Below are 23,562 nucleotides of genomic sequence, written 5' to 3' on the forward strand. Positions count from 1 at the left end.
AGGGACGACAGGGGAGGTGACCTGACGCTTACATACACATCTCCTGTGCCCTCACTCTCAAGTTTACTGACAACAACCACTGTTGCACCCAGAAAGAGCTGCATGTCCTGTTGGGTGATTTTAGCCTGTCTAGGCTACGTTGGCCAATAAGAAAAAAGAAGTTGCAAAAAAGCCAGAAATGCCAAATATGTGTTTTAAGTAATTTGGAAACAGTATCACCATTAGATAGTTTTTTCCACAAGATCACTATTCGTCATGGCATATTTTAAACAGGGGTTTTGATTGGACTTTTCTCTAACTTGTATCAAACAAACAGACACAAGGAAGTCCCAGACAAAATAATAAATTAATACTTGTTGATCATTCATGACAGGCCATTTTAATGTGATCTCATCCCAGGTTGTCAATACCAACACTTTCTCATGCCTTCGGTGTATGATACCTAAACTGAAGGCACCCTTTGGTGTCTAACAGACACACTGTTTCATACCTGGATGTGATGCACAGCTGTCTCCTGGGTGGAACACGTTCTAACGTGGTTAAAGTTGTCAAACAGTCACAGTTAGTTTTGGGCAACAAAATTGTTTGGTTTGGTTTTAGAAAAACCAACCCAAATGTTTTGGGTTAAAGTAAGTATGTAACATGAGAGACATCAGTATTTGACAGACAGACGCAAGTCACATAACCTAGTCTGAGTGGGTGGAAGTTTGCTGCAGAGATCAGCCTCTCATTGGGCGGAACGAGCCACCTGCTGAAGTCCCGCCCTACCACCTCCGGTTGTGTAGCAGTTTTCAACTGTTTTCAACACATCCTTTACTAACCTTTGCAGTGTTTGATCTTGCGGGGATGTAGCCATTTTTCTGCCATGGTTTGCGTCCTGTAGGTGATATTTTTGTGGGCGTGTTACACCAAAACCTGTTTCCCCCTGGCAATATTTTTGCAAGCGCACCGTTGCTGTGGCACCACCCAGAACGATTGTGATTGGTTCAAAGAAATACAAGCAGCCGAGGCGTTTTTTTCTCCAATCTTAAAGTGAGAGTCCGCCCAGCCAGACCTTTCTTTTCTTGAGAAAGGTCTGGTGAGCGAGACTACACATAACCATACATTAAAACACCATTAACCTTTAGTTTCACACAGAACACGGAAAGCGGTCTCCTAGATGAAAGTCCTGTGTTTGTTTGACCCTTCCACCTCTCCTTCTGCCCATTCCGCAGGGACTTAATCACTCTTTATATTAGATGAGTTACTCTGAGCATCAATGATTGCTGTGGTTAGCTTTACACTGGAGTTAGTTCAAAACCAGATGTGTCTGAGAGAGATGCCAAAGGGTGCATTTGTTATCATCACACATGCTGTGACCCTGACACACCAAGCCAACTGTTGGCTGTTGGCCAACATTGGGCCATCGATGAGCATCTGTCACCCTAGTCAGTGAAGGTGTCCCACACCGGTGACCCTCGTCGACCTCAGTCGCCTTTTTGTTTTATATGGCCGTTTCAGCATAAACAATCAGTTTTCTCAGGGAGTGACATCAAAACAAACTTGTTCCATCAGGCAAGATTATTTTTCTTTAGTCACTGAGCTCTTAAACAGATGTGATGGTTTGTCTTATTGTTCACTGGTGCACGGTGAATATGCTCTGTTCTTTCCACATTGGATTGTGCCGTTATGTGCTAACTGGCTAACCAGTCTCATGATAGTCTTCCGGTTTCCCTTTTTGAATGACTAGAACGGGCTACCACTGTCTTCTGGTGTGAAGAGTTATTTCCTCTCACTCAGGTGCAGAACTTATGTACTGGTTGGGCGTCGGCTGTAGTCTTTGCAGTGTGTTTGTGTACAACTTTTTTGGCCGAGACACTGCGATGTCAGGTAATGCAGCAGGGGGCCTTCATCGCCTCTAGTTTTGTGTCAGTTTGGTGTGTCTGGACCGTAACAAGGTGTCGGTATTTGATGACCTGGGAATGAAAATGGGCTGGCTATTTTGAATATTGAACGTGTATAAAACGTTAATAATATTTTCACACTATAGGATAAAATAATCATAATGGCTGCACCTGTCACTTAGTATTGTACTGTCATGCATTTAGACTTGTGAGTGAAGAATTAAAAATGGTCATATGGTCAAAATCAATTAGTCCATGATCGGTAAGCACACACATCTATCAAACTTTTAAATAGTTTTAAGTCTTTAAGTTTATTATATGGGTTCATTTTTCTTTTTTTCTTTTAAGTATATTTAGTAGGAAACACAGTAAACCTTTTAATGCTAGCGTTAAGTAGTACAGCACACTTAAGTATTGTATTGTCCCCATAGCAACAGTGACATTGTTTGATCCCTCAGCAAACTATTTGGCTAACTGGCTTTAAAGCTCTATGGAGAGGAAGTTATCTAATTAATTTCTCCCACTGATGCAATTATATACCTGTATATTTATGTTGTTAAAACAAAGTCAAACAATGAAGTATTTCCATTTGTAGCCTGGAGTCATCAGTGGAGGCTCTGGGTTGGGAAAATCTGGACTCAGGACCTGGATAAGAATTCTATCCTTTAGTTTATTTGGATATTGGGAATTCCTCACCATTCTTGGCTGTAAAATCCTCTGTTTCAGATAATTTAATGTTATTGTCTTGAGGCATGGCACACTCTGTCTTTCTGTAGCATTCTATTTCTATCCCTCTACATCAAGAGAAGGAACCCATGGCAAATATTAGCACTCCCCAGGGCAGCAGGTTCAGCAAATCCACATTCATAACTACCTGCTGTCTCCTTCCATTGCCCAGCGACCGTAAACGCTCTATTTTCCTCAAATGGGGGGGGGGGAACTGTAGTGTAGTCATCACAGAGGCTCTGCTGCTCTCTCTGACCTCCAGATAAAAACGAGGCAGAGTTTGAGTTTAGTCAAGGGAGAGTATGTGGGAATTGGGGCCAGATGAGAGGTCCTGTTTATAGCGGTGCCACCTCGCTGTCTGGAGCCAAATAGCCGCCCACACCGGCAGCGTACTTCCCCTAGGGCGGCTGACCTCCTCTTCCCTCCCACACCTCGAACATAAGCAAAGCCATACTCATCATCTGGCAACATATAGTTAGATCAGAGTTTCTTCCAACAAACTCATCAGAGTAGTCAAGTTGGATGAGGAATGAGGGAATTCATCAGACCTGAACCTCATCTGCTACATGGTTATTTTTGTTTTTTATGTCTTGAAGATTTAGTGGTTCTTTTATTCAACCATATTGTTTATTAATTTTAAGAGTGAGGTTAGAGTCAAAAAATGATCTTCTATTTTAGATTTTTTACTTTTCGTTTAAGGTCTTTAAAGGTGAACTACTGTATTTCATTGGCATGAAATAGAAAAGAACCTCAGAACAACACACAGTGTATCACATGCATCAAAACAAAGCATCTGTTCTCATATTTGTTAGCCCCGCATTTTGATGCATGTTATGTGGACAGACAGACAGACAGAACAATCACCGAATCCTAAATCAAACTTAGTATTTTATTGGTAGTGATATCAGACATTCAATGCTGGAATACCAACTAGGCGACTGCCCTGGGGCCCCAGAAGTCCATGGTCCCCTGAAGCTCCAGGCTTTCTGTGTGTCAGCTGCCTTATGCTGATTGAATTGAAATTTTGCTCTGAAGTATTCACTACTAAAGCAAAATATCAATGCACATGACAAGGGCTTTAAGGTGGGACCTGTTTTGTTAACTGGCATTGAGTCCCTGGAGGGTCCTAATGTCAAAATGTAGTTTAAGTTTTATTTTAGCTGTGTGCTTATATTTTGTACATTCCTTAAAGCTACACTTGGTAACTTTTATAACACCTTTTATCATATTTGCTGACATTGTGACTACATCTAGACAGTAGTGCATGAGACAGTAGCCTGTGAAAAAAGTCATGTTCCTCCTCCTCATAGTGCTTTGAATGACATTTGCTGGAATCCAGTCAGAGCTGAGGAGTCTCGAATGCAGCTGTCAATCAGTGCTTGTAAACTGTAGTCAACCATCAAACAAGCCAGTGCTGATCGAATAACAGAATTAACATTCTCTTACTGCATTGCCTATTCTTACCTTGCATGTTTTCAGAAACATATTTTAGTGTACTGTTAAGATGAAAAATAAGAATGTTTGCGACCTGGCCGCCATGTTGAAAACAATAAAACTAAAACAGAGCACCGCCCACCAGCCAGAGCAAACTTTTTACAGCTAAACAGTGCCCTGAAATATGTTTATAAAAACTTTCACAAGCAGGGATTGACATGACTAACAGCTGCGTTGGAGACTCCTTGTTTCTGATTGACTGTTTTGTTCATATATGATGGATTTCTTGAAAATGCCATTAGAAGCACTACAAGGAGGAGGAGGAATGTGATTTTTTTTTACTTAAATGTGTCATGTACAACTGCGGGTGAACTGTCAGTTTCAGAAAATATTACAAAAAATTATGTGTATATAAGTTACCAACAACTTCCACATGGTTACTCTGGGACCAGGAAGTATAAAAGCGTAAAAGAACTGAACAGAGTGTAGGAGGTGGGTGGCTAATAGGGGCCCGTGGCTAATCTTTGCCTCAACAATTAATCTGTTGATTTACTCTTTGTACCATAAAGGGCAATTCATTTCTCTCAAGTCTCTAAAAAGTTAAGATAATGTGAAACTGGGCACACTGGTGATCTGGGGGGTTAAGGCAGGTTAATCTGGCCATGCTGACATAACACAGTGTCCATAACTGTGTCCACTGTTTTTTATTTTTAACAAGACCTTACAGTTTTTACAGCCTATGGCACCCACTATCTATACACGCTCAACTTAAAATAATGAAATAATAATGAAAAATGTAGTTTCAAAATTTTAAATATTAAAATTCATGAATTATTAAGACAATAACACTCAAAGTTAAGGTTCAGTAAAATGATATGTATTATTTATTAATAATTTAGCTCTCACAAACTCAGCTAACTGCTTCATCAGGACAGTGTGGTTTATTTGATTGACAGTGGTCTGGCAATAAAAGCAAGCAAACCCTTCAGAAGAAATCTCCATCACTGTAATTACATTCTGATTGGTGCTTGGACATTTGTGACATCGAATTTTTCCAAATTAGGTCTGCCCAATTTAACCTATGAGTAGAGCACAGAGAAATAAACAGATAGAGACATCCCTACGCACTGCAAACTGCAGTTTGTAGACAGAAGTAAGAGACGTAGGATTGCAACTATGAAGAAACAGAATACAAATGTTAATTAAAGAGGGTTTAATGAGTGAAAGTTTCAGTCTTCACCATTTCTGTGTTACAGTTTTGAGCATCCATAAGCGTCCAGTGATGGGTCATGCAGACATCAGCTTCCCAATGAAGGGCTGGAGGGGCATGGTGGACTGGGCCCGCAGCTCTGAGGACAGAGTCACCATCCCCAAGAACATCCTGTCTACTGGGAAGCCAGGTGAGAGATGCAACACACCTTAGAAACACACATCACATCTGCATTCCACCCCCAATCCACTGAGACAAAACATATAGTGTATGTAAACCACAGACTGTATGAAATAATGGATGTCGCTACTGTAACGTCATCCATTGGTTTGTGGACTCCTGTTCTGAAGCCTTGGGTTTGTCGTTTTTGCCTGTTGCCATTTTGGATTTTTCGAGCCAGAAGTGACCATATTTGTACGAGAGGGTGGAGCCAACCCTAATGCTAGCTGCTAGCTTGGTTAGCTTGGTGTATTTACAGCTATAATTAACTGTGGTAATTAGAGATGTACCGATACCACTTTTTCCTTCCCGATACTGCTTCCGATCCCTGAACCTTAGGTATCTGCTGATACCGAGTACCGATCCGATACCAGCGCATAAAATAAAAATGGATGGGATATGAATTGTTGATGTCTCAGCTCCTAAAACTCTATGTAAAATATTAAGAAATAAATACATAATAGTAGAATGAATGCCATAAACCTTTTTTTTATTATTATTATCCAGTGTTGACACAGATCAAGACACAGGTTAAAGTGCAGCCACACAATTTGGTAAAAGAGATATTTGACATGAATGCTTTTTAAACTCCGCTCCATTTCGTTTACCTGTAGCGTGCGTATGCGTAATGACGTGAGGTATTACGTGGTATCGGATTGGTCATAGGCCGTACTTCTAACTGCAGCCATGACCCTAATTATGTGTAAATGTATGCCTTAACACTGTTTAAATAGGTAAGTTATTCACCCCCTTGAACAAGGAAATTTACTATGAGCCTTTTTCTCATATTAATTCCAGACAATGTCTGGAGTTTCCCTTTCATTATTGTAGCGCACAACAGGTGATTGTCTGTGTCTGAGGCATTCTCACCTACTTCAAATACTGTATTTGGTTTAGGCGAGGGGTTGCTCTTAGGCAGATTGTGCAGGAGACAGGCCGGTTCGTAATGTGGTCACAAACAACCATCTGTCTTGCCGTTCCTTGAATTGACGATTTTGATGATCTGACGATTTTGTGACAGCCCTTACCAATAGAAGTTCTCGAATCTCATCATCTCTTCACTTAGACATTGTCATTGATGTCACACAAACCATGTGTCAGAAACGTCAACACGCCCACCCACTTACTGTGAATTCTTCAGAAAATTACCTGCTCTATTCATACGTAGGCTCAATGAGACATTTCAAGGACTATATACTATTCATATGGCAAGGTAAAGTCTGTTTTATGCCTGGTCCAACTTATTCAGACATTTGCGTTCTAACATACAGCTCTGTGGGTAGTCTTTTCAAGGTTGCAGTGCATGTGTAAACAAGGCTATAGAGACCAAAACATTTTTTCTGTGCCATGCTGTAAACATGCCTATTTCTGCTGTAAAGCTGGGCATTTTAACATGGGGGTTCAGGGTGATTGAGCCAGACTCAAGTGGCCATTAGAGGAACTGCAGTTTTGGCACTTCTGCTTTGGCTTCATTTTTCAGCCCGAAGGTTGCTGCTCGATGTAGACACTACTGATCAAATAATTGTAAGTAGGACAGAGTGACAGCAGGTTATTCTGTGGGCCTTTTTGTAATATTTGACAAAATAATGAGTCTCTTGGATGATTTATAGATGTGTCTTTTGAGAGCAAAGAATGTTCCCCAAATAGTGATTACAGCAGGCCTGTCTGCCTTCTGTCTCTGAATTCAAGAGTGTGTGTGTGTGTGTGTGTGTGTGTGTGTGTGTGTGTGTGTGTGTGTGTGTGTGTTTGGCTGGTTGGTTGGTAGGGGGCCGTCAAGACAAAAAAAGCAGAAATATGGAACAGGAGTTGATTTATAAAACAGTGTTTACTGCCATTAATCTGCAAAGCAAAGTGCCCCGCTCAGACAAATGCACGCAGAGATGGTTGTATTTAATGTTGAAAATAAAACACGCAGGAGAATAACAAAATCATTTCTCATCACCCACTGTTCAGCAGCTGTACAACAAAAAGGCACATTGCCTTCAATAAGGCCAGAATTAGTTTCATAAAATGTTAATACAAAGCCCATCTGCCTTAACAATTTGATGGTGCTGAATTGCAAGCAGGAACATTTCCATACTTATTTGTTGCTTGCGGACAAAAGGATTTATACAACTCTGCCGTCTAACAGCAGGGAGAAACTAAGAATACAAGAACAACAGTATGCATCTGAAAATGTTGTCACATATTTTGACATATGTTGTCACATGTGTTGACACTTAATGTCATATATGAGGATTTACTGCTGTCTTCCATTTCCTGTCATAGTTAATGGAATATCTGTGAATTGTTTTTTATCGCACTTTGGTTTCTGGTACTGGTACATCTGATGGGCGTCTGTCATATTTAGTAACATCCATACATTTCTACACTAAATGATGTATTGATTAATCAATAAAACATTTTGATGATGTTTTAGCAAAATATAAAATTTAGCAAAAATATCTGATAACAAATAGAACCAAAAGGAAATCAAGCAACTACATTTTTCTTTTTTAGCTTGGATACAGGATGTTCACACTTTATTCGTGACAATTCTTCAAGTCCAGCAGTCACTTTTTGGTTAATTCTCAGTTAGCGTGCAGTGCATAAATGTCTCCAGATTTAGTCGCAGACTGACTGCTCCTTGCTTTCAAGCTGCTCTTTGGCACAGGCAGCTGCAGACACAGAGGCCTGGAGAAGGAGAGGCATTGCCCAGTCAAGCTCCGAAATAATGTTAACTCCTGCCTTCTGCTTAGAACTGATGAATTTACAGCTCACATTAACACATTAATATGATACAGTTTCTGGCTTGATTTCTTGGTTTGATTTCTGCTGATGGCAAAAAATGTTGTTGCACATCTCTGATCCGTCTTTAGTGCCGTTAGCTTGTTTACTATGTCACTGTCACCCTGAATGTTCCACTAAACCCTGTCCAAATCCATATGAAAAAAATTCTTTCTCAGGTACAGTCCTAGTATCAGTGTTGGGCAGTAGTGTCACTTACATAGCGTGGTCGTACTTTCTGAGTCATAGCTTTTCAGTGGCAAAGCTGAGTAATTGACCGGGTTGCAAAGTAGCGTCCACAAAAGTTACAAGCTATCTTTCCTAGGAAAAGCTCTGTACGGTGGACTTTTTTTCTGTGGAGGTTTGGATAAAAGTAAGGATAATAAAACTGAGGATAAGTAATGTAACTGACGCCAGCACCACACCTAGGCATGTACATGAGGGACACACTTCTGTATGATATCACATACTAATCCTTCACTTTATTCTGCTTGCTGCTTCGCTATTTGCTTTTCTTGGCAAGACCTGCCTTACTCTACCTCTGTTTGGCTACATTGCCCATAGACTGTATATATTTAGTGGATTTGAAGTGGACACTAGGGAGACAGACCACAGCAAGGGACAAAAAAAGAGCTGAGAGACAGAGAACAGTATTCAGTAGGAGGAGAGGAGAGAGAGTGAGACATGCTGAGGTCATGTGTTATTTGCTGGACATGTTCATGTTCTAATGTCCCAAAAAAAGAAAAGATTTAATTTGTAATTTAATTTAGTTTGTCTGTCATTTTTATTGTTCATATTGCAGTTTTTACTGAAAAATATATTTTTGGAATTCTGTTTCTGAATTACTGACATAGCCAGATACAGAGAAATGCATTAAGTAGGAAGAGGAGAGAGAAAGAGAGAGCGCAAAAGGTTGACTGATAATGTCATGTTATTGGAGGACATGTTCAAATGTCACAAAGTCTGCAAGAAAAAACAGAAAAGAAGAAAGTTTTAAAGTAAACAACTCAACATTTTTTGCCTGCCTGTTTGTTTGGCTGACAGTTTTTCTGATAACTGAGAAAATGCTGATTTGACATAAAGTCAAAACATAAAAGAGACTTTTGCAAGTAGCAAGCAACTTTTGCCATTTTCTCATAGCTTAGCTTGCTACACTCTCTCTGAGTAGCTTCAATGTAGTGAAACTTTATTTTGATGTAGAGTAACTGGTAGCTTAGCTCAGTACGTTTTGCAAGTAGCTTGCCCAACACTGCCTATTATGTCAGTGCATGTGTGTTGCAAAAACTATTTCTTTTATTGTATGCGACAGTACATATTTATAAAAACATATTTTCTCACCAAGTCCTCCCATCCTTACATAGGCTGTATGCTTCTACCCTCTAATACGACCCACGGGAGCATTTCTTGAATTAGCGTTAACGATTCCAATTTTAAACACATGGTTAACATTGTGAAATGGTTGCAGTTGCACAAAAACTACATGACTAGGATCAGGCAACAAAACTCACTGGTTAGGATTCGAAAAAAGATCATGGTTTGACTTAAATTAAGAAAGTTTATTGCCAAGGTAACATGACATGACCTATTTCGCGTGACAAAAGTCACGTCACATAAATCACATATCTCACATGACATACTACATTACATTGTTAAAATAATGCTGAGTTTTGATTTCACACGAACAGCTCCTGGATGAAAGTCTTGTGTTTGTTTGACTCATCCACCACCTCTTAATGCTACACTAAGCAGACTTTGTTGCTCTTTATACTACGTCGCCTGACTTCCTTTTTTGCCCCCTCACAATAACTACAGCCACTTGAGGTTGCTGTCTTACAATAAACATAAATATGGATTGTAACTGCTGCTTGTCAAATGACCTATGTTATCATAATTTGGAGGAAAGTCTCTTTTTTGTGGTATCTAGCGACGTAGTTTCCTTTTAATGCCCAAAGAACTGCTATATGGCATTAGAAAAACTTTGAGCAATTTGACATGGACAGTTTGTAGTGGAACAATTTTTGCCAGCAGGTTCAGCAGGGTAGACCAGAGGTTCTTCCTCCCAGCCAAATCCTCCTGGGGGATCCCAAGACATCCCCAGGCCAGATGGAATATAAATTGTAATCTTGCCAGAGTGTTCTGGGTCTGCCCCGGGGTCTCCTCCCAGGTGGATGTACCCCAGAACACCTCGACAGTGAGGGGTGCAGGAGGCATCCTTATCAGATGCCTGAAGTGTCCCTAAGGGTGAGCCCAGCCACCCTGCAAAAGAAACTCATCTAAGCCGCTTGTATCCATAGTCAAATTTCGATCCCTTCCCAAAGCTTGTGACCAAAGGTGAGGTTTAACAAAGATCTTTACCTTCAGGCTCTGCGCCCTCTTCATCACGACACTCTGGTACAACACCTGGATTACAGTACATCTGATGTCGCACCAATGTGACAATGATATAGTGGAGTTCTTAAAATTAGTTTTTTCCCTGCTCTGGGCACCACCATCAGAATTCCCTTCAAATTAATTTTTTTTGAGTTCAGAAAACTTGTAATACAGAAAATAATTTTCCTCACATAAAGGGGAAGTTTCATGGTGATATATGTTATTTATCTTCATCTAACCGCTTCATCCTCTTGAGGGTCGCGGGGGGGCTGGGTGAGAGGCAGGGTACACCCTGGACAGGTTGCCAGACTATCGCAGGGCTGACACATAGAGACAGACAACCATTCACGCTCACATTCACACCTATGGACAATTTAGAGTTATCAATTAACCTAGTCCCCAATCTGCATGTCTTTGGACTGCGGGAGGAAGCCGGAGTGCCCGGAGAGAACCCACGCTGACACGGGGAGAACATGCAAACTCCACACAGAAGGGCTCCCACGCCCGGGATCGAACCGGCAACCCTCTTGCTGTGAGGCAAGAGTGCTAACCACCACACCACCGTGCCGCCCCGTATGTTATTTAAATTGTTTATAATTAGCTATTTTTACCCTATCCATCTGTAGTCTCATTTTTTGTCTAAAACTGTATGGAATTTTACAATATGTATCTTTAAAGTTCTTTAAAGTTTAAAGTTATTGTATCGTAGTTTCTTTCTAGACACATTATACATGTAAGAAAATACTTGCTGAAAACATGTGAAATGACTGTGTGCTGTGTAGTACTGACAAACCATACTTGACTTAACCCCTCCCACATAAAAACTGTGGTGCTACTAACATTAGAGCATAGCATCAGTCTTGTTTCATTCACCCCATACATGTGAGTGGCAAGTTCATTACTTTCTACAAGCACTCTGAGCTCTTTCAGTCTAATAAATACATGAATAGACATATTTGTTAAATGCCACAATTATATAAACCCAAGCAAAATAGCTGTCACTACCGTAACTTTGAGTCTCTCTGGCTGAATTTTATACAAGTAATATTCATAATAGTTCAAATAAACAATTTGGTAGGTTTTACAATCTTTGCGGAACAGTTTTGCGTAAAAGACTGTCCCACATAGATGCCCATCCCAAGTATAAGCCTATTGACTTCAGTTATTTGAGCAAATAAAAGTCTGGGCTACTAATTAAAATGTTACGCTAACAGACTTTTAATCTTTGTGCCAGTGGGGAAGGTATCAAGTATTTTAAAGTAAAAAGGCACAAGTCCAAGTGAAGTCATGAGACACTGGTATTAAAGTCCAAGTCAAGTCTGCAAGTCTTTTTAAATTTTGTCAAGTCGAGTCTAGAGTTATCAAATCAAGTCAGGTTCACACCTTTGCAAATTACTGTACCACATATTTAATTAAATTCTGCCTCATTTGTACATTTAAATATAAAATTTCAGAAACCTTGTTATGCAAAAAATAATTTAGTAAAGTAAAGTAGGTAATGAGCTGGGGAAGTCTTATGGTGATAGGCTATCTATTAGTTAAAAGTTTTACCCTGCACACCTTAAGTCTATTTGGGCAAAAATGATAATAATGCGATACTCTTCATTCAGATGACTACGCTGGTGAGTGGGGAGGTATATTTGAGTTGTGAATGTTATTAAGAAAAGCAGCTGTGCTCGTCTCCTGTCTGCAGGCAGGTGCAAAGTACACAGTTTTTTGTAGCAGTAGGGTTATTTGTCAGTCGGGATGTTTTCGACCATTACAGACAGCCCTGTACGGCTAGCATGCTAATGAGGCCGTCACTCCTAATCAGGAGTCAACAGGAGCCAATCAGGAGCAATTAGAGACAATTTCCTCCCCAGCTGGGAGACGTGGCTCCACGGGGGCAATGTCACACCAGCAGCCAGCCCTCTTTATGCACACAGCTTGGACTTGCTTGCATGGATTAAAATGGCTCTCTGATGCCTTGTTTACACTGATTGATTGGTCCCCTCGCACATCGCGAGAAATGAAATAAGCCTTTTACTTAAAATTAAAAAAACAAATGGTATGCTTTGAAGGCTAAGAACAGAGAGAAATGTGTTTTGTTTATTGCCTCTGAAAATTAAATGAAACTGTGTTGGTGAGGGGGGCTACAGGGGGCCAAATTTGATTAGCCTCCTCTTTGCAGTGTGCAAACATGCAACAGAACAACAATCACGTACAATTACACTCACTGAAAGAAAGAAAATAAATTAAGCAGGTTCAACTGAATATGCTAACTGTGGTTTTAATTTTTATTTTAAGTGCAAATATAAAAACTATATTCATAACTTTATGAAATAACAAAAAATTTATCAACGCCATATATTAATTTTCTAGTAGCTGCAGGGCCCTCAGTGGATATTTTCTTGCTATGAGGCACATCAAGAAAAAAAGGCAATTTACACAACAATCAATGATAAGTTAGAACTTTAACCCTTACCTTAACTGTAGGACTACACTAGTGTCTTTGCCAGTTTTGGCTCTTTCGAGGTGGGGTCAGGCAGAAATCTGGAAAAGCACATGCATGTGTTTCATACAGTAACTCAGTGTTTCCCCCACACTGATTTATTTGATCGTATTTCATTGTGCAGTTGCACACAGCACATTTGCTCAGCCCCTCCTTGACCAGCACTCTCTCTTTCTCTATCAGACCACAGATGAGACAGAATTAGCTGCTAGCCAGCCCCCAGCCCCTCCACCTCACTTTCTGCTGCTGTGGACTGCTACGCACAGTGAAGAAGCTCTGGAGCTCCAGTCAGCAGTTGTGGCAGCTCCAATTTGGCCAGTACATCGCCCCTGTGGCAGATTACACAGCGGACTGGTGACCAGTGGCAGTCCCTGGTCTAACCTGTGTAATGGCAGCAACAGAAAGTTTGATGGTCTGTTGGGGAGTCTGGGCTTTCCAGTATCCTGGAGCAGGGGTTTGCACTGGCTGGATTCAGGTTGCTGGTACCACTGACTGGGGGTCTGTCTCCAGAGCTGCTACCTTGCTCTCCCCCTAGGTGAGGTGGTCTATAGTGGCAGCGCATGAGTTGGAGGACACATTGTATATCGAGGCTCTAGCTAACGTTAGCTACATTAATGTGAACTTAAAGCTACAGCTTTGAGCTTTTTATTCCGGTGAGCAAAAGGCTAAACTATTTGCAACATTCGGTCTCCATCTCTGAAACACTTTACCAATATTGACAGGTTTTAGTTTGTTTATTGTCCGACCTCTTTGAAGTCCTTGAAGTCCGTAGTGTAGGCAGATGTTGCCAATGCTGGAATAGAAAATTGTCTTGTCAGAATTCTCTGCCATTGAATCGAGCTTTCACTGAAGGGACGTGGGCACACACCTGCATTTGTAGAACAGCCAATAGGAAGGTCCTGAAATGACCTGTGATTGGCCAACACATTCTCACGCTGACCTCGTCACATATCAGCATTTGGTCATGGACTTTCTGTGTCGACATACAACATGCAAGATACCCTTGGTGCGCTGGTTGTTCAGCTTCAGCCTGGTACATGTATTTTCTGTTTTCAAAATACACTAACATTTTCACAGGAAATTTACAGTTTTCATACAGTCTCTTTCAAAATAAACACACTACGCCAGTATAACACCGCAAATTGACATTCGTCTCCTTCAACATCATACTCACGTGGTTGGTTTTAGGCAACAAGAGCATGTGGTTAGGTTTTGGGGAAAAGAAAAAAAAACAGGGTTTGGCTTTACAATCACACGGGAAACAAACACCAGCCTCCTGGGTGATGATGGAAACCATCCATCACAAAACCATCCATCACAAATAGCTTCATGGTGCTACAAAAGGTCAAAAGCTCCATGGGGAACCTATAAGGGGGTAACAGTTAATCTGTGGGACACTCTCCTGCTTGCATGCCCCACAATAAACAAGAAGCCAGCAGACACTCTGCTTCCCCAGATGCTCTGTAACCTTATGTGTTTCCCCTGCAAGTACATAACAAAGACTATAATAAATAAGCATTATTTGCATGCATATGTAATGATACAAGTCAAATAATTTAGAGACAAAGTGAAATTCTTATCCTTATTTTTAGCTCTAACCTCACTGCACATTCTGTTGTTGTTTAAAGCCTGCATTAAAAGGCAGGGTGAGCAAAACATTGCAAAAGTGCGTGATCAAAATAATATCTGACAGAGGACCAAGACACAAGTTAAATTTGTATGATGTTTGCTCCGTTCTTGGCATGTGTGTTACTGTTAGGAAGTAATGGAGTATATTAGGTAAGCACAAGTGCACACTCGCTTTTAGAAGGTTTTCTAGTCCACTTCCTCTCACCACTAACTGGTTGGGAAGAGCCTCCAGTCTGGCAAATCCTCCATGCAAAATGAAGTGTGTTGAAGCAGGAATTAGACTGAGCCATAAAATGTCTTTTATGCTTGTGTCATGAAATTTAGCTGCTTATAACATATGTGAAGGCACATGAGTGAAGAAGCTTATGCACATGCATGTGTGTATTCACACAACGTGTGCAAACAAAGATTTAGTACCATCCAAACAAATGTATAATGGACAGATAACTTGGCTATGAACTGTTTGAGTTCTCACACACAGACACATAACTTATTGAATCACTGGTTAAAGTCCCTCCAGGCTTGCTCTTGTTGGGCACAGACAATCTGGCTGAGCATATTGGAAGGGCCAGCCAAAGAGTGGATGAGCAGGACACATAATACTTCATCCTCCACACACGCACATACACAACCACACACACGCACATACACAACCACACACACGCACACACATATATGCACACACACATCTTGCTTGGTTCCCCCTGATGCCCATGGGAGCTCAGCTGTTGCCTGGGAGCTACAGCCTCTGCCTGCTGCCTGGCACACTGCTCCGTGCTCTCGGGCTCCCCATGTAGTGTGCTGGAGCAGAAGAGCTGGATGTCTTCAGATGGCCCGGCAGATGGAGTTGTGTTTTTTTCGCCTTTGACACTGCAGCCGGAAAGAGAAGGCTTCTCCTCGCCCCGGGGCTGTATGTGCCTTCATGTAGTCCAGCAGTCAAGTTTTGACAAATTTCTTCCGATGCTGGCACTACTCTGTTGTCCCTTAATTGCAGCAGGGGGAGCTCACCCACAGAGAGCTCCAGCCACATGTAGAGACGCATAGATCAATATCAGCTAACAGATGATTAGATTAGATGATAGATTTAACCATTCATTGTGTTTGCATTCTGTAATTGCCTCTCTCTGCAGTCATTTTTGTTGTTAGTGGTCAAGTTTTCCTCAAAGGATTTAAATGGTGTATCCTTGTTCAAGGGATTCACAGGAAAAGATGCATGCATGTGTTGGATGTGATGCAGAAGACAACAGTTGTCAGGGAAGTTTGATTACCAGTTCAGTGCTACCATGTGGCATGACATGTTGACTGTCCTCTTCGTTCTTTATTAAAACAAACATGACATTATGAGGCCTCTCTGGCCACAGTTTGTTTGGCTGCACTGTAAACCAGCACTCAAGTTGCCCCTCTGCTGCATTTCTGACAGAGTAGGCACTCAAGCTGTTTGCTGCCCCTAGCAGTTGATACATGTGAGATTCTAGCCTAGCAACATAGGAATTACATTCATATTACTGCCAATGCAGTTTTGTGCATTGGCACAAGCACACTTTTTATTGAGAGATAGAGAAAAAATCCTGGATACACTGCAAAAACACATGCAAACAATGGAGGCTTATACTAGTACCACTACTGTGTAAACTACATTGGGTGTCTGCATACAAATGTGTGTTAACTCATGTTTGTCAGCGTGTATGGTCCATGCTTACACTCCACACTGGCTGCCCTGATTGGCAGCCAGTGTGAGGGATGATAACATTTAGGAGAAAGCAGTGCGGGGGACAATGATCGCTTGATTGTGAAGAGCGAATTACGGCAGCACACCAGCGAAGAAGACCTACCACCGGAAGAAAAGAGAAAAAAAAATACTTAAGAGTAGACAGTATCACAAAAGCTACCTGTTTTTTTTTTATGTTGTGATAAGAGTTATAACGCACGTTATAGAATATGAAGCTCCTTGCAGAAGAATTCATATGTCACGTATTGTCAACTGTTACGGCTATGTATGAATCTGGACAGACAGGGATGTAAACTACAACTTGACTGGTTGGCAGAGGCAGTGATTCTAGTTTCCAAACCTTGTGTTTTATCTGTGGGACCAGTGACCACCAAACAAATTTGTAAGGATTGCAACTTTATGAAAATGAAGTGTTCTTTTTTTTGAATGCTGTCTCTACGTGCACACAGTGATTCTCACATACTAGACCCAACATCCTTAGTTTATCCGATTTAGTTCCAGGGGCCCATATAGGAAGAATTTGAAAACAGTAGTTGTTATCGTTGTTGTTGAAAATAGTGATAAAAGTGAACCCATGATAGCAATAATAAACAACACATTATGATTTGATGGGGTTATATATGATATGATATGATATGATAGTTTTCCTTATTTTGCCCCTAAGTCAGTCGGGCCATAGTTTGACAAGCACTTCTGTGTCAACGCTCAAAGACTTTTCAGCCAAGCCACAGTTTCTTTACTCCTCCACTGCTGAAGTGAAATTCCATCAATTTATTATTTCTTTTCCTTGTTTGTTTTGTTCCAGGGTGAGGACAGTGTCAGGCTGTACTGCTACTATCTGTCACTGTGGAGATTATGGAAATTTGCAGTGTCAGTTGTGCGTGCATGTATCTGTGTGTGTGTGTGTGTGTGTGTGTGTGTGCACGGCTGTAAAGCAGCGTAAGAGACAGCGTTTATAGCTGACTAGTCATGTAGGCCAGCTCCAGTGTAAAGAGCTCTTGGGGGCTGGAGCAGAGGCAGCATGGCTGACCTGCATTCTCCTCTATAGCAGGTCACTGTATTAACAGAGACTGAACCATTCAGTCTCTCTGAACACTCTGCTAAACACTCCTGTCTTATTTGACTTTGACCTCCCTGCTCTGTGCATGTGTGTGTTTCTTTCCTGACAGAAGCAGACGAGTCCTCGACGTTTGTAACCGGCATCGTTCTGTACAGAAACCTGGGCAGCATTCTGACTCTGCAGAGGTAAGACTGCTGACTGTTTTACAGCTGAAACTGAGAGATTAGAAGTTTTGTTGATTGTTAACCAGGTTAACATCTGGTCATAAAAGTTCATTAATATCAGGGGCTTTAAAGGGCTTTAAAGGGAAGCCAGGAAACACAGTTGTAACCACATGTATTTTACAGGTTGGTTTAGAGCACCAGGGCAGTGGGCCCGGTACGAGGAATACTAAATAGGAATGCAACGGAATGGATTTTATTTTTTGTTCAAGGCTACTCAACCATTATTAGTACAATAGATTCATTCCACTTTAAAATCAAAAATACATATTTGTCCTCTTACCTGTAGTGCCATTTAACAGTCTAGATTGTTGTGGTGTGAGTTGCAGAGTGTTGGAGGGATTAGCCGTAGAGATGCCCCACAGCAAGAGGGTTCCTGGTTTGATCCCAGGAGGGAGCCCTTCTGTGCGGAGTTTTCATGTTCTCCCCATGTCAGCATGGGTGTTCTGCGGGTATGCCGGCTTCCGCCCACAGTCTAAAGACATGCAGACATGCACGTGCACTTTACGCACCAACAACCAAGTGACATCTAGTTCCATTATCGTAGAGAGAAGGCAGACATCTTGACGGCAGATTTCTCTAACACTTGGCAACTCACACCAAAACATTCTAGATTGCTAAACAGCGGAAATAGCTTTTTCCTGAGCTTTCAGTGGATGCAGTTGAAGAATGACACAGTAACTAAACAGATCATGAAAGTGATATATCTCAACAACTTTTGGATGGATTGCCATGGAATTTGTACAGACATTCATGGTCCCCAGAGGGTGAAACCTACTGACTTTGATGAGCACTCAACTTTTCCTCTACCACCACAAGCAGGCTGACACTTATGGATTTAAGTCAAATGCTTCAAAAACTACTAGATGGATTGCCATGTAATTTGATATGGCATCTACGTCCCAATCAGGATGAATTTTAATAACTTTAGTGATTCCCTTTGGTTTATGACCAATTGCCCCAAAACATTCCTCAGCTGCTCTTTTGCCCTGCGCTGATTAAAACAGTTACAGGTTAGACTGATGTGAACGTGCTAAACATTATACCTACTAAACTTTATCATGTTAGCATTATCATTATGAGCATGCTAGCATTTAGCTCACAGCACCACTCAGCACGTCTGTAGAGTCTCAGTCTAGTTTCGTACATATAGCAAGATTTATCCCTGTGCTGCTTGTCATTATGTATGTGCCACAACTTAAAACAAGTAGGTACTGACAGACTCCAGAGACAAATATTGACACAGAGAGACAGATGGATAAACAAACAAAACAGTCCTCTAAACTTAACAAGAATATACTTTGTTTGCATTCTCTGATCTGATGCCTCAGTGATCAGAACAACATCGTTTGTCAGGGTCTTCTAAAACCATTACAAATCACGGTTATAGATACAGGCATTAGCGTTTTCTCGTCTGTCAACACTATGATTAAGACTAAGACTAAGACTTGGCCAGGGAAAGATCATGGATTGGGTTTGAGAAATGTTAAGGTCGGGGGAAAATCATGGTCATAGTTGAAACAAACATTTACTGGTATGAACAGGGATGCATTTTTGCAAAATGCAATTCTGTCTCATGAAGTGCTAAAGTCGCATGATTTGTCAACCCACCCATCCACCCTGCCCTTAGTCATGCCAGTTAAAGTAAACATTTGTCATTACGTTACATTTAATTTATTTAGCTGATGCTTTCATCCAAAGCAACTTACAGTAAGTGCATTCAACTATGTGAGTACAAAACCAAAAGTGCAAGAATCAAGCAAGTATATTAACTTTACCAAATGTGCTGAACTGATTTAAGTGCTTCATTAAGAAACAATAAGAAATGGAGTATTTATTTATTTATTTCTACACACACATGTCTGAACAGATGAGTTTTCAATGTGCGACGGAAGATGTGTAGAGGTTTTGCTGTTCTGATGACAACTGGGAGTTTGTTCCAATATTGTGGAGCCAGAACAGCATACAGATGTGACTCAGTGGAGTGGTAGCCAGCCAGATTTTAAATAAACAGTGTCTTGGCTCTCAAAATATGAAACTCTTAACACCAAATTCAGACCATACATAACGTTTGAAGCTTTTAAAGGCTTGATGACAAGCTAGCAGCTAACACTCACTTGGCAGTCCTATCCTCCCATGTCCATGAATTTATGAATGAAAGGCTTTACATTATAGTAACAAGTCAGGGTCCAGGAGAGTGTTTTTTGTCTGATTTAAAATAAAAAAAATCATCGCTTTCAAAATATTTAAATCTTTTAAAACCCACCAGATCATCACTAGCGACTCGCTTAAACTAACTAAGCAGCTAAGCATTGTAATTAAATGTCACAACTTTTGTCAGTACGGACACGCTACTCATCGTTATTTCGGTTAAATTCTCCACAATTCAATCACTCAGTTAAATTTACAGAAACTATGAACACCAAAGTATAACTTTACTGACAGGGTAAACAAGAGATATGAAAAAAATGTTGTGATTTCCTACCTTTCAACTGGTCATTAAGTCCAAGTGTGTTTCCATTACCTGATTAATTATATTCCTTTAGTCCAGAAGGGTCCACAGATCAAAGGCATCAAAAGGGTCTTTATGAAAAATAATCCAAGTTATGATTATTGCCATGTAAATTCCATTGCTTATTTGCTTACTTTGTTAATCAAATAGACCACAGTTCTTCAAACATAGACAGAATTTTCTCATCTTCCTGCACCGTGTTGTTGGGCATGCTTGTTTTCATTACCTTGCTGGCTACAAAATAAAAGTGTCCCCAAGGTTTGTCTGTGGATTTCTCACCCCAGGACAGCCCCTGGAGTACAGCATGTGCTCCCTCTTTGAAATGCAAGTGGGTTCTGTCACATATCTTTGCGGCCATCGTTCTACAAACTTTGAAGGTCTTTTTCTCAAAAACATGGCTCTGTGACAGTCATTATGTAATGTGAGGTAATTTGCTAAGTATTGGGAGCACAAAAACAATACTAATATCATTAGAAAGCTATGGATCTCCTTTTTCCCCCCGTCTCACAAATGACTGAAGCTGTGGTGTTTCTTGGAAGGACTCAGAAAATGATGATGAAAACAATTATGTTAGCTGGATATAAATGCAGAAACAGTTTGACTTGCAGTTAAATCAGTTACCACTATAGATTACTCAAAGTTACCTTCTGAGCTTTAAGTCAGCTAATAATTTCTCCAGTTATGCGTGGTACTTGAAACATGAGCCTAAAATCACTCCAACTAATCCAGTGAGATTAACTGTGGGGATCTTTTAATGAAAAAAGCCCCCATCCAATTGGCTGAAAGGCGAAAGTGTCTTAATTACATAGATCATACCAGATGTTAACAGTTATTATAAAATACTGGATTGTGTGTAATGCCCTTTATTAATCTAGCTAGACAGTGAAATAAAGTCACTGATGCTGTGTAACTGTTGAAGCATATTCCTAGTTCTACTATAAAACTGTGCTGAGTGTTATGGATTGTCACAGCAAAGTCAGGGCATTTTACATCTGCGCTGCAGTGAATGTTCCCAGTTAAATGAAAACAAGGATTTGATGCTGAAACAGCAGCACACTAGCAGTGGGTGGCCTCATGTATGTCTTTTATCTCCGTGAGTAAAAGGATTTCTCGGAGGAAGTTGCTACTCGCATGATGATTAACATACATTTGAACACAGCAGTAGTACATGTGGCCCTGAGTAATTGTATGTGTGTGTGCATACTGGTATGCATGCACGCTTCTGCTGTTATCTATGACTGTGGTGACAGTTGTAAGGAGCTGCCCATTATGATAATGTGGTAAAAGCACAAAAAGCACATAATGAACTGGTAACATAGGGAAGCGGGGGAATGAAGCGGACCCCCACTCTCTTCAGTCCGCCCACATGTTTGTTCTGAATCTTTGGATCGCTGCTGCTCTCCATATTTCTCAGCTCCAATCCACTCTTTTTTTTCTATCTTTTCATCCTTGTCTTCTCTCCTTTTCTGCTTTTGATTCCCCCCTCAAGGAAAAAGGAGATGAGTTTGAGGCAAGAGACTATATGACACAAACATTTAAGTTGACTGATTGTGTTTTGGAATGGAGAGAGGGCGATTGTGCGTACAGGATACAGTGATGATGTGAGGAACTGGAATACGCAGCATGGGCTGTTGAACATGTTTGGCCGACTGGAAGCTTTCGGTGTCAGTACTTCTAGTAGCAATTCACTTTTTCCTGATTGTCTCATTCCACATGATTGATAGTACCTATGAAAAGCAGAAATTGCAATGCATACTAAACAGGTAGGGAGAATGTAAAATAGAATGCCCCAAAAATGTTATAAGATAAGCTTCTGAAAAACAGTGTGGATTGCTTCAGATGTCGGAGAAATCCTTAAAGTCTTTAGGGTTTACTTGGCAGCTAGGATTATTTGCTCTGGAGCAGAGCTCAAAGATTTTGGCAAGCTCATCAGAAGCTGATGAGTTAGTAATCTGTTACATATTTTATTGCTGAATAAGCAACTGAGGTTATTTTGATGCTTTTTCATAAGCAGACTGGAGACAGCTGTAACTGTGTAAATGCTTTCTAATGAAGTGCTTTAGTATTTGGTGACAAGTGCATGACCTTTCCCAAACTAAAGGCAAAGTCAGTCTGTTCTTTTCAAATCTCAAATGTAGGGCATGTTTCCTTTTATAGAAGCATGTATGGGTTGCATTGTTTGCAATCAGAGAGAACTCCAAAATGTCTAGCCTGTGGCTCTAGGAATGGTCATATGTGGGTGATCATTCCACCACTTTGGTCCAACATTAAAGTTTCTCAGTAACTATTAAGGCAAAACTTTGACCAACATTTCAACCCAGTTTCACTCCAAAGTTCTCAAAAGCCGCTGCTTGGTCAGTGACATCTGGCTTGAGACACCGACAAAAAAACCCGTCAGCATGATTCCCAGCCAGTCAGGGGGAAACATGGCCAGACAACGATAGTTAAGGCCACAGAAGTCCAAGTGGGGCAAGTGGGAATGATGGTGGATGGGTCATACAACCACCAACTGTGTGGCAAGAAGTAACCATATGCGTTCATTGTTGAAGGAAAAACACGCCAATTTGCGGTAGCGTACCGACGTAGTATGTTTATTTTTGAAGAAACTGTATACAAACTGTACATTTCCTGTGAAAACAGAAGTGTATTTTAAAAACAGGCAATGCATGTAACAGGCTGAAGTTGACACAGCATTGCAAAGCATCAACAACTACCCAAGCACCCAGGGTACCTTGCACATCATATCTCGACGTGGAAAGTCCATGACCAAACATTGATGTGAGAGAGAATGTGTTGGACATTCATGGTTCCAAGTGGATGAATCCTGATAACTTTGGTGCTCCCTAGACTTTTCCTGTAGTGCCATTATAAGATGGTTTTGCCTGAAATGTCTCATCAACTGTTGGCTAGATTGCTTTTAAATTTGTTACAGATACTCATGGTACCCAGAGGATGAGTCCATATGTTTTTGGTGGGAGTTTCATCTCGTGCCAACAACAGGTCAAAGTTTTCATTTGTCAGGTGAAATATCTCATCAGTCTACCAAAGGGATTACCACAACAATTTGTACAGACATTTATGGCTCCCATATTATCTATCCTAGTGATCTGGCAGGTTGGCATTTTTGGCTGACAATCATTGGTTGGATTGCCATGAAACTTGGTTCAGTCATGGTCCCCCTGGGATGAATTCTGATCGTTTTAATTCCCACTGGGTCAAAGTTTTAACTTGTCCAGGGAAATGTCTACTGGAGTGATCAGTAGTTTAAACGTGGTGAACATGGTAAACACACTAGCTAATGCTACCATTTAG

The 23,562-nt window shown here is 40.8% G+C and overlaps 1 protein-coding gene across 5 annotated transcripts in view; it reads left to right on the forward strand.

The window, feature by feature from the left end:
• Positions 1-23,562, forward strand: part of adgrb1a (adhesion G protein-coupled receptor B1a) — a 255,606-nt gene that overhangs the window by 145,877 nt on the left and 86,167 nt on the right. For all 5 annotated transcript variants that reach the window (XM_049584034.1, XM_049584031.1, XM_049584036.1 and 2 more), the window contains exons 14-15: positions 5,300-5,443; positions 17,627-17,702. In XM_049584034.1, coding sequence (XP_049439991.1) covers positions 5,300-5,443; positions 17,627-17,702 — 220 coding nt within the window. The remainder of the gene's footprint in view (positions 1-5,299; positions 5,444-17,626; positions 17,703-23,562) is intronic.

The sequence above is a fragment of the Epinephelus fuscoguttatus genome, linkage group LG8 (assembly GCF_011397635.1).
Source record: "Epinephelus fuscoguttatus linkage group LG8, E.fuscoguttatus.final_Chr_v1".
Classification (NCBI taxonomy): Eukaryota; Metazoa; Chordata; class Actinopteri; order Perciformes; family Serranidae; genus Epinephelus; species Epinephelus fuscoguttatus.